This window comes from Mesocricetus auratus, unplaced genomic scaffold (assembly GCF_017639785.1).
Source record: "Mesocricetus auratus isolate SY011 unplaced genomic scaffold, BCM_Maur_2.0 Super-Scaffold_100676, whole genome shotgun sequence".
Classification (NCBI taxonomy): Eukaryota; Metazoa; Chordata; class Mammalia; order Rodentia; family Cricetidae; genus Mesocricetus; species Mesocricetus auratus.
In genome coordinates, this window is record NW_024429266.1 from 25,008,003 (window position 1) to 25,020,025 (window position 12,023).

The 12,023-nt window shown below is 50.3% G+C and overlaps 1 protein-coding gene across 1 annotated transcript in view; it reads left to right on the top strand.

Annotated features, from left to right (window-relative positions):
• Positions 1–5,426: 5,426 nt before the first annotated feature.
• Positions 5,427–12,023, top strand: part of Uck2 (uridine-cytidine kinase 2) — a 61,251-nt gene continuing 54,654 nt past the window's right edge. The window contains exon 1 of the mRNA XM_005071410.4: positions 5,427–5,939. Within this exon, the coding sequence (XP_005071467.1) occupies positions 5,841–5,939 (99 nt within the window). The 5' untranslated portion in view covers positions 5,427–5,840. The remainder of the gene's footprint in view (positions 5,940–12,023) is intronic.

The window sequence follows — 12,023 nt, forward strand, 5'->3', positions numbered from 1 at the left end:
TGCTGCTATTGCTGCGGGTCTGACACTGCACTGTGTGTCCGTCCGTGCCCCCCCCCCCCCGCCCCAGGCACTGTGCTTTTATGCCCGATAGCATCAGCAGAGTAAGGGATGAAGGTTGAGGGGTGGAGGTTGAAATGGCTTTCCTATCAGGAGGTCATCTTTTCAGAACAGTTATGTGTGTCTTGACGAAGCAACTGCTGATTGAAGGAAAAGTGGAAAGAAATTAGAAGGGCAACAGAGAGAACAAAAAAAAATGTTCAGGATGTTCCTGAAATGTGGTAGCCTCTATTCTTCTGGTGCGGGGTGAATAGGCAAATGGAGAATTGGTCATTGTTCCTGAAGCACCTGCAGGGAGAAAGATTCAGTTGCTTTTCAGAAGGAGGGGGTGCTGGTGCTTCGGGGAGAGGGGGCAGGCAGACAAAGGACTGTCAACGACAATGTCTCCTTGCTCTTTGGCTACAGCTGTAGCTGCATTCTCATGCTGACTTCATTCCCAGCCCTGAACCGGGCCAGGACTTGAGCAGGCTGAATCTGTATAAAGGAAAAAGAATGATCACAGATAACAAAACACACTTTCTTGAGTCTGTTGGAATTTTTAATAAATCTATGTATACACACACACAAAGTGTGTGTGTGTGTGTGTGTGTGTGTGTGTGTGTGTGTGTATTTCTTTGATAAGAGAGGCAGAGGACCAGACTGAAATCACTTAATTTGGATCTGCAGTGTAATTGCAGAGTAGGCTCGAATGCGACGTGAGCATCCCTGGCTATGGGATTTGTGACTGGCTCTCAAGAGAGGATGACACAGCACAGGGAGCAGCAGAGGCAGCCTGCTTTGCTCTGTAGAGAGCAAGACGCTTAAGTCCTTGTTGAGGTCACCATCCTGAGAGCACTCTAAATACTTTAAAGCAGAGGGCAACTTCTTCTGTGTAGGCAAGCTATCCCTCCCTAAGGATGTTGAAGGGAAAGTGAAAAAAAAGTGTTGTGCAGCTGGCCTCCTCTGCTAAACAGGCCTTATCTTTATATAGAAAGCATCCAACATTTCCAGAGTGTTTCTGTGGATATTTACTCCCATACAGAGGTCAAATATTATTAAAATTAGTGTTGAGCAAGTTTCAAAGAAATGTGTTAACTCAGCTGGGTAGCAGGCACCACTAGGACTAGCTGTAGAAAGTTCCTGTGCAATTCTAAAGAAGGCTTTGGAGAGTAAGGAAGTCTTCAAGAACAGCCCCAGGATCTATGAGGGACTGATTTTACCCTTCATCACAACATGGATGGCTTCTGGTGAGGGACTGATCTTATGTTTCATCACAATAGGGAAGATGACAAAGCATGGTCAGGGTGTGGGGAGGGGTTTGCAGATGCTGCCTAGGGGAAATCTGTGAGAGGAAGCAACAGAGAGCCAAGGACCACACTGCCGATAACTGACTTACCTTGGGAGAGCTCCATCCATCCCCCTTGAGAGTGGAGCTCCTCGGGCTGGAGAGATGGCTCAGCCGTTAAAGGCTAGGCTCACAACCAAAATATAAGAGAGTGGAGCTCCTCTATCTATCCCTCTTAAAAGGTCCCAAGAACTTTTTATACTGTTACATAGGCAATCGAGTATCAGTTCGAAATTTTGGTGGAGACAATGTAACGGGTTTGTGTGTGTGTGTGTGTGTGTGTGTGATTTCAGAAATAAAGTTAGTAGCAGAGTATGTTGGTCAATTCCTTTAATTCCGGCAGAGGTGGGTGGATCTCAGTGAGTTCGAAGTCAGCCTGGTATACAAACAAAGTGAGTTTCAGGACAGTTAGGACTGTAGGATTGTTACACAGAGAAACTCTGTCTTTAAAAAAAAAAAGAATTTTTGTGCATTGGTGTTTTGTCATGGGTGTCTGGTCCCCTGGAACTGGAATTACAGTCATGAGCAGTCATGTGGGTGCTGGGAATTGAAGCCAGGTCCTCCAGCCCCTTGCTGGTACCTTTTTAACTTATCCTCATTTGTTCATTCAACAATCATACATCAAATGCATCCTACTTGCTCGTCATTCTCCTCAGGGGACCTTAGGTATTCAGAAATGAGATGTCTCCTTCATCCATCCAAGGAACATTCACTGAAGCCCTATAGCCAAGCACTGTTCTAGGTGTTGGGATGTAGTAATTAGAAGAGAAAAAAGGCAAGAAATGTTAGTTCAGAGTAGGTTAACTAAAACAAACAAAATAGGTCCTCAGACAAGTGTCTTCATGGGTAGAATGATGGGCACATGGCTAGTCACGTGATATAACAGGGTTAGTATGACATCAGTGGTGGATGGATACCAGGTAGTAGGTATATTGTGGGCTTTGTTGTAGTGCTTTTGTTTTTTGGTGGTGGTTTGTTTTTGAGACAGAGGAGTCTCTATGTAGCCTTGGCTGTCCGGGAGCTCACTATGTAGAGCAGGCTGGCCTCCAATTCACAGATCTGCTTGCCTCTGTCTCAGCACTCTACCAAGTGCTGAGATTAAAGGTGTTTGTGCCTACATCCAGTTTAGGCATGTTGTTTAAGATGTTTCAAATACATTTGAAAAATATTGTGTTAAGATATAGACAAGCAACTGGCGCTGGTGGCACACGCCTTTAATCCCAGCACTCGGGAGGCAGAGGCAGGAGGATCTCTGTGAGTCCGAGGCCAGCCTGGTCTACAAGAGCTAGTTCCAGGGCAGCCTCCAAAGCCACAGAGAAACCCTGTCTCGAAAAACCAAAACCCAAAACAAAACAAAACAAAAAAAAGATATGGAAAAGCAAGAAGTGGAGATTTTGGAAAAGTGTGACCTTTTATCTTTCTCTTCTAAGTTAGTTCCCTGCTATCCTCATGCTAATAATGTGTGGACTCATTAGACTCCAACACCAACAGGCTCACACCAGGCTACACAGAGAGTCCCGCAAATCCTGATAGTTCCCCTGAATAGACGTTTGGGAGAAGACAATCCACCTACACTGCCTTGGCAGTTTGATGGGCTGAGGTCTAGCCAGCCCCTCCCACATGCTGCCCACGGACACCAGGCAGCCGCTCTCACCTTGGTTTCCTCACTTCAGAGTTTGGTGTTGATGACAGAGGAAAGAGAAAAGATGTTTGTAAGCTGGACGTGGTGGATGCCTATGATCCCACCATGTGGGAGGTGGAGACTGGATATCAGGAAGGTCATCTTCAGCTAAGTAGGGAGTACAGGGTCAGCCTGGGTTACATAGATTCTACTCTCAAGCTGGGTGGTGATGGCGCAGGTCTTTAGGAGGCAGAGGCAGGAGGATGTCTCAAGTCTGAGGCCAGCCTGGTCTACAGAGTAGATTTCAGGATGGCCAGGACTACACAGAGAAACCCTTTCTCAAAAAACAAAAGATCCTATCTCAAAATAACAAAATGTCCACAAAACAAAAAGTGTGGTTTTTTTGTTTTTGTGACAGGTTTCTCTTTGTAGCTCTGGCCATCCCGGAACTTGCACTGCAGACTAGGTTGGCCTCAAACTGAGAGATCCACCTGCTTCTGCCTCCTGAGTGTTAGGATTAAAGGTGTAGACCATCATCACCCTTCCTAAATCCTTAGTGTCTTTCCACTTAAGAATTGGAAGTTTTGCAGGGCCTTGGTGGCACACACCTTTAATCCCAGCACTGGAGAGGCAGGTGGATCTCTGTGAGTTCAAGGCCACCCTGGTCTCCAGAGCAAGTTCCAGGACAGCCTCCAAAACAATACCGAGAAACTCTGTCTTGGGAAAAAAAAAAAAAGAATTGGAAGTTTTAGCCAGGTGTTGGTGGCTCACAATTTAATCCCAGCACTCAGGAGGCAGAGGCAGGCAGATCTCTGAGTTTGAGGACAGCCTGTGAGTTCCAGGACAGGCTCCAAGACAATACAAAGAAACCTGGTCTTGAAAAACCAAAAAAAAAAAAATTAGAAGTTTTGGGCTGGAGAGATGGCTCAGAGGTTAAGAGCACTGCCTACTTTTCCAGAGGACTTGAGTTCAATTCTCAGCAACCACATGGTGGCTCACAACCATCTGTCATGAGATCTTGTGTCCTCTTCTGGTGTGCAGGCAGAACACTGTATACCTAATAAATCTTTAAAAAACAAGAATTGGAAGTTTCTAGCCAGGCAGTGACGGCGGCATGACTTTAATCCCAGCACTCAGGAGGCAGAGGCAGGAGCATGTCTTGAAGCCAGCCTAGTCTACAGAGCTAGTTCCAGGACAGCCAGAGCTACACAGAGAAATCCTTTTCTCAGGAGAAAAAGAAAAAAGGAACTTTGTTTTTGAAGTCATGAACAAAGGTGTGGCCACCTTGCCTGACTGACTGTGCTTGATACCCTTTGATGTTTTCAAAACTAATATTTTCAAGAGAATTCGATAAACTTAAGCTCTTCTAAATTTTTACCTTTAAAAACTTAGACATTGTTTTATGCAAAAGCGTTTTACCTGCATGTTTGTCTGTGTACCATGTGTGCCTGGACAGGGGACAGAAGAGGGCATCAGAACCTCTAAAGCTGGAATTACAGTCCTGAGCTGGGAATTGTACCCCGGGACCTCTGCACGATCAGCCACTGCTTTTTAACTGCTGAGTCATCTCTCCAGCATCTCAAGCTCCTTTTTAGGGCCCCATCAGTTCACTGACAAGGAATTCAGAGATGCATAGTTTCTAGTTCCACCTTTCAGGTGTGCCCAGCAAAGCTGTCCTTTCTGGCTCAGTCCTTTAGTAGTTTTTTCAAGCCCCAATACAGGCTCAAAAGTGATGTTCATTTATGCCCAACAAAAATCCTAGCGTGTGAGCACTATTACTATTCCCATTTAGTAGATGGGAACACTGAGGCACGGCTCACTTGCTCATGGACCTTGATGTGCATGAAGAAATCTGGCTCCGGAGATGAGGACTCCTCCTAAGTCTTTATTTGATCCTGCATTCCTAACCAAGTGACAAATGACCTACCTCTAATAAACTAGGTCATCAATGGATCGAAATGACATTGTTATGTTTCTATTTTCATTAACCTAGCTTCACAAGGGATGTCAGTCTAGGATGCTGTGGTGTGGGAAGGGCACCGATTTTCCAGGGAGGGCGAACCGTCTTTGAGTCACCCTTCTTTTAGGGAGTCACATAAGGCTAGACCTGCTAAAGAAAATGGCACTCGGGGTTTTCCAAGACAGGAAAACTCTAAGCGGCTGACACACTATTTTGGCATATAGGAGGCGGGAGGTGGGGGGTGTCTCTGAAAACACAAGTTTTCCTGCGGATCAAGGGTCCAGGCATTAACTGTGCTCCATCTCCATCTTCATCTTCCCGGCCTTTTCCAGTTTTGCGTCTCAAACCTGAGGCACTTCCTCCATTCTCGGATCCGCTCAGCAGCCTCTTCTCGCTTTTTTGCTCTCTCTTGAAACAGGAGGCAGACTGGCGCATTAAATCGCTGACCGAGCCTGTTTCTTCTCCTCGGCTCCGCCCGGGAAAGGGTTAACCAGGCGGGTGGGGAGGGGAGTGGCGCTCACACCTTTCCCAGAGACCTCGGGCGGCGGCGAGGCCCGGGCGGGGCGGAGGCTGGGGCCAAGACTCCTGGCGAATAGCAGCGCGCAGCCGGCCCGGATTGGAGCAGCCTCATCACGCTGACCTCTGCCTGGGATGTAAACCCCAAGGGCCGCCACGGGCACCGGAGAGCTCTCGGCACCTCCGGGAAAGCCACCTCGGCCACCCCTCCCCAACCCCTCCCCGGCCCAAGCCGCGGCCGGCCCAGCCTCGACCTCGGCGGCGGCGACCAGCGGCGGCTGTGAGACGCTGAGCGAGCCCTGTCGCGGGCGGGGAGCGTGCGTCGCTTCGCTCAGGCTGCGAGAGGAGGGGCGGCGCGAGTCATGGCCGGGGACAGCGAGCAGACCCTGCAGAACCACCAGCAGCCCAACGGCGGCGAGCCCTTCCTGATCGGCGTGAGCGGGGGCACGGCCAGCGGCAAGGTAAGGGTTCCGCGCGCCCTACCCGCTCGGCGGGCGCTACATGTGGGTGGCCGGCGCCCGCGGGCCGTGGCGGTTGCCGCCTGCCACCGCGTGGCCCGCGCGATCCTCGCTCCCGGACGCCGCGCTCCGGCGCTGCCAGCCCCGCGCAGGCTCGGGGCACGGCGTTGGGGACCGGCGGGGTGCTGGGACGACTGAGGGCCCCGGGTGTGGGTCCCCTCTCCCCGCGGGGATGGTGCGCTCCCTCGCCGGTTCCCGGCGGCGGCTGGGACTCGTGGTCAGGGTCCTGTGGGGGAGGGGCAGAAAGCGGATGCTTATTGTTTTGCAAGTCGGGGATGGGAGCGAGGCTTTCGGGGCTCCCCCACGAGCCCCTGTGCTCTCCTCCGCCCAGGCCTGGCCTTGGCCCGGCCGTCAAAGCCCGTGGGGCTGCGAGGGTGGCGGGGATGCGCGAGGTGGCGCGCCGGCTGCCGGGAGCCCACCTGGGGGTTGCTGGGCTTTCCGGGAGAGAGGCAAAGCCCTGTGGGCGCTGTCGCGGATGGGATGACAGTAGGGGTTGCTGTCTTTTACGGTTGGAAGAGAAAAACGGGATCGGGCTCAGTGAGAAAGTTGTTCTGGTTTCGTGCTCTTCGGCGTCCCGGTCTCTTTCCCCTTGGGTCGCAGGGAAGGGGCTTCCGAGTCTGACTTTCCGAGAAACCTCCTTCCTTTTTTTCCCCCCTGCAGTGACAGTCAGTCTTGGCTTAACCTGGGTCTCTTCTGCAGGTGGAGAAGGGTGGAGCTCTCCCAGATGGTTCTTTCTTTTACACCCCCCCCCCCACCGCTGCCTTTTCAGATGTGGCCGCTTGCTCGCCTGCCGTTTAACAGCCTTCAGGTTCAGTGGGCACTGGGCTCCACGAGGGGCTCCTGAGGGAGCTGGGCGCCGCGTGCGGCCGCTGGTGAGGCGGGATGGTGAGTCCCGAGCCTGGGGAGCGCGGAAGGCGCCATGAGACGCGCGCCACGCGCCACGCGGTTTTTTGCTTCCAGCCCATTTCTCCTTGGCCCCTCCTCCATTTTGATTTTTTCGTATTTTCCCTCCAGGTCTGGAGTACTTTAGGCCAGCAGCCCAGACTCAGCGTTGTGTGCTGTAGAACTCCAGTATTAAGTTCGCCTCGCCTTTAGCTTCCATGGCTAGCACTCTGCAATGCTGTTTAGGTCTCAGAACTTAGGTTATTTGCCCCTTTGCCTTATAATATGTTAAGTTTAAAAATATGTTCTTCGTAGCCAGGCCCTGGTGGCTCACGCCTTTAATCCCAGAACTGGGGGGGAGGGCAGAGGCAGGCGGATCTCTGAGTTCGAGGACAGCCTCCAAAGCCACAGAGGAACCCTGTCTCGAAAAACCAAAAAAAAAAAAAAAAAAAATGTTCTTCACTAGTGTGTCTAGGAATGCTAGACAAAACCAGGATGCCGATCCTATCAGGACTCCTTTTTGGAATTGCCCGTCTCCCAGTGTTCTTGCTGTAAAGGGGCCGTATTCCCAGAGTGATGCTTGGAGTGAAGTTGGGGGTAGCATGTTAGCCTAAAGTCCTCTTAGTGGGGAAGAGGATGAGCGTGGAGAAGAATGGAACATTTAGAAACAATGACCTTGGTCATCACCTAAAGAGTTCAGTCACCACAGAGGCCGAAAAGGGACACACTGAAAAGTTGATGTGAAGGATGAGTTTCTAAGGGTTCCTAGACAGCTGGAATGGGAGGGGCAGTTAGCCACTGTGGAGTAGCCAGCTCTCTGCTGACCTTCTTTCTCAGCAAGGAAGAAGAGGGAACTCCCAACAGAGAGAAGGGTCCCTTGGTGCAGTTTTCAAAATGTACATCTTGGGCATGTGATGACTTGTGATGGTTAAAGAACTCTGTGTGTATTTTAAGGCATAGTCTCTGGCCTGCTTGGAACTCTGTGTAGATAGACTAGGTTGGCCTCACTCTGGCAGATCCACCTGCCTCTGTCTCTTCAGTAGTGGGCTTAAAGGCACGGGCCACCACGACAGGCTGTGTGCAGCTTCGCCGGGCGTTGGTGACTCACACCTTTAATCCCAACCCTGGGAGGCAGAGGCAGGCAGATCTGAGTTAGAGGCCAGCTTGGTCTACAGAGAGAGTTCCAGAACAGGCTCCAAAGCCACAGAGAAACCCTGTCTTGAAAAACAAAAACAACAAAACAAAATTACTTATTCATAACAAAACCTGTGTTATGTAGCCCCCCCCCAAAAAAAAAAGTCCAGCCGCATGTGGTACTGGATGGAGTATGAGGCCAGCCTGGGCAACTTAACCTGTGTTCTGGTGAAAGGAAATTGGAAAAAGACAAAGGGGTTGAGGTAAATGACAATTTACAAGGGACCTCAGACCCTCCAGGGGCCACCAATCTAATTACCTATTTTAAAATTTATGTGTTGGGGTGGTGGTGTTGGAACCCAGGAGCTTGCCTGTGCATTGTCTTCACGTGTAGAAGAGAGACATGAGCTGAGCTAATAATGTATGCGGATCACATAGTTAGTGGCAGAGCTGGGACTAGAGCATCGGTACCCAGTCCCTGCTGCTGGCTGGCTTCTTTAAGATCTGAGACACGGAGCTATAGCACAGCTCCACACTGTCACGTCAGGCAGGGGACATGTGAAGAAAGCTGGAAAGGAACATTGGGGCTTACAGCTACTTAATTAACCCTCAGCTAATGGCGGTACCTCGAAGCCCTACACTATATATAGATCCCAGTCTCACTTTGTAGTCTCTCCTGAAGAAAAAAAAGACCACTGTTGGCGGTATAAGAGGCCTTTTCCTATAGGACTCCCCTTGTCTCAATGTCATGGCTGTCCAGAGTACAAATATTTTATCTCACACTAAATTATTATTTTGGTTGTAGAGGCAAAAATAGTGGCTGCAGCTCCAGGTATTACACTGTATATTTTATTTTTTTGAGAAAGGGTCTTTCCTTGTAGTTTGGGCTGGCATTGGACTAACTCACTGTATTTCAGGCTGGTGATCTTCCGTGCCTCTGCCTCTGAAGTGCTAGGATTACACAGTGTACTGACACTGCACTCTGTGGCACTCTTTGAGATTTGTTTTATAGATGAAGATGAATGAGAAATTTAAACTTTTCTAGGCACACGAAGCAAATCATTGTTAGGTCATTTTAAACTTTCCCATTGGTGGTGGTGGTGCTAAGGGCACTGCCTGTTCTTGCCGATGAACTGGGGTTTGATTCCTGGCACCCCACTACTAGGAGATCCGATACCAATTTCTGTCCTCTGCAAGCACCAGGCACACGTGTGCACACACAAACAGGCAGGCAGAAACATTCATACACTTGAGTTGTTAAGCTGGGTGTGGTAGTGAACACCATTTGACCTAGGCCTTTCGAGGCAGAGGCTGGTGGATCTGTGAGCCAGACCAGTATGGTCTACGTAGTGAGTTTCAGGTCAGCCAGGGCCACACAGTGAGATTCTGCCTCATAAAACAAAATAAAACAACCCCCAAACAACCCCTCCCCCAAAAACCCCAAAATACAAAAATTAAGAAAAAGTTAAAATGCACTGGGGGATGTAACTCCACGCTAGAGCTCTTCCGTACTGTGAGTAAGCTCCTGAACTTGATCGCCTGAGCCCCCAGAACATGAAGCCACTCTATGTAGTGGTGAGAAAGTTTTTCTGATGGTTATCAAAAGACCAGACTTATTTCCTCCTAAACAACAGTCCAGACAATAGCAAGAAATAACATTGGAAGGGAGGCAGAAACAAACCTCCACCAGCCCACCTGTCTGTCTGTCTGTCTGTACAGTTATCACTAGGTATGGCTCGCTCCCTCCCTCTCTGGCTCCCTCCCTCTCTGGCTCCCTCCCTCTCTGGCTCCCTCCCTCTCTGGCTCCCTCCCTCTCTGGCTCCCTCCCTCTCTGGCTCCCTCCCTCTCTGGCTCCCTCCCTCTCTGGCTCCCTCCCTCTCTGGCTCCCTCCCTCTCTGGCTCCCTCCCTCTCTGGCTCCCTCCCTCTCTGGCTCCCTCCCTCTCTCCCTCCCTCCCTCTCTCCCTCCCTCCCTCTCTCCCTCCCTCCCTCTCTCCCTCCCTCCCTCTCTCCCTCCCTCCCTCCCTCCCTCCCTCTCTCCCTCCCTCCCTCTCTCCCTCCCTCCCTCTCTCCCTCCCTGCCTCCCTCCCTCCCTCCCTCTCTCGCTCCCTCCCTTTGATTTTTGCTCTTGACCTTGACCAATAAAAACAGCCTTTGGGTCTGCTTGTCATACATCTCAGGTGGACCTCCTTGTGTTAGCTCTTGCTGTCACTACTTTTCATATACCTTGATGTCTCCATGGTCCAGAGCGTGGTCAGAAACACAATAGAGTGGTCCTTCCCATGTGGTCCTGGGCTGTGTATTTTGCACATGTCTGACTAAACTGCTTTCACTGATGCCATTGCTCGTGCTGCCCTTCTCTGCAGGTGTCTAGATAGGTGCCTTTCTAGAAGAGACAGTGCAAGTTTTGACTTAGGGCCAGAGGCAGGACCGGGATCCATTCCTTCTAAGTCTGCCTCATTTGAGTTTTTCTGTGAGCAGTGACCACCCCTCAAAGGTATTTTAGGGAGGCTGGGCTGTGAGTAATACAGGACAAGCGGTCCCCACTGAGGTGTGGGCTGATAGCTCAGCTCAGCTTGACTGTGAGTCAGCATCTGCTTTTGGATGCTCAGGATGCTGTGGGGCCATGTCAGCCCCATTTCTGGAACCTCAGCTGGGCCCCTTCTATCGGACGGCTTATTCCATGCTCGTTCAGGGGGTGGCTTTGTTCCCAGGGCTGTTTCTTGGAGCAGGCACTGTGTATTTTCTCTCTCTCAAATTGCTGCCTTGGTCTTGGTAATGTTCTAGCCTTCTACCTCCTGCCAGTCTCACGCTCTTGTAGACCAGGCTGGAACTCATAGCGGCCCACCTGCCTCTGCCTCACAAGTGCTGGGACTAGAGACGTGCGCCACCACTACCACCCAGCCTTCTTAAAACAGAGTTTCACTGTGTACCTCTGACTGTCTGGAACTCAGGACCAGGCTAGCCTTGAACTCAGAGATCCTCCCCCTCTGGCTCATAGAGTGCTGAGATTTAAAGCTTGCACCACTACACCTGGCCACAAGCAGTTTTTAGAAAACATTTAAAAATTTGTTTATGTATTTTTATATGCATTGGTGTTTTACCTGCATGTATGTCTGTGTAGGGATGTTGGAACCCCTTGAACTGTTCACAGTTAAACAGTCTTGAACTGCCGTGTAGGGTGCAGCTATCTCTCCAGCCTCCACTTTTTTTTTTAAGGAAAAGTCCACACAGAGGTCACAAGGGGTTGTAAATGGCTCTGTTGTGTTGACTGTTTCCCCAGGATGTATTTTCCCTAGCCGGAGGTGGTAGCACAGTTATCTCCAGTTCTAATTGCCTTGATAAGTAGACTGGTTGTGGCCGGCTCTCTCTTGACTTGGAAAGTAAAGGATGTGTGACAAAAGAGCTCATCTGTGGGTGAATGGCTAGAGAATGCGTTGCTTCTTTGCCTACTTACCTACCTCTTTTAACAGTTTTTGTGGTGAGGTTGAGCACAGAACCTTGTATTTTGAGCTTGCGCTCCCCCACTGGACGAACTACCCTCCAGCCCCCGGGCACTGTTTCACCATCTCAACCCGTTTGCCTTGACTGTTGCTGGGAGATGTGGGCAGTACTGTTCACACTTTTGTGTTCTCTTGCGGGGAGTGGGGGTCCCCACGTCTGGAAGGGGCTGCTGGCATATTCTAAGTCAGGTGTGTTAGTATTAGCCATCTGTACTGGCCTGACCTTGGGGTTCTGACAGGATACACCCTCAGCTGCTGTCACTAAGAGCACCACCTGTGCATATTCACAGTGTTCCCTTTTAAAAGGGTCCTGCCTACCTCTCATCCTTCTCTCCCTCTGTCTCCTGAGGCTGGTCTCCCCAGCTTCCCTTTCCCTTTCTTATGATCCCTTTCCCTGATTAAAAGAAAACCCTCTGCTTGAACCCTGTTGCTTGGCACCTCTTTCTTAAATTACAACAGTGTGGCTTAATGCAAGTGCACTAGTTTGATGGCTTAGAAAAATGATACAAT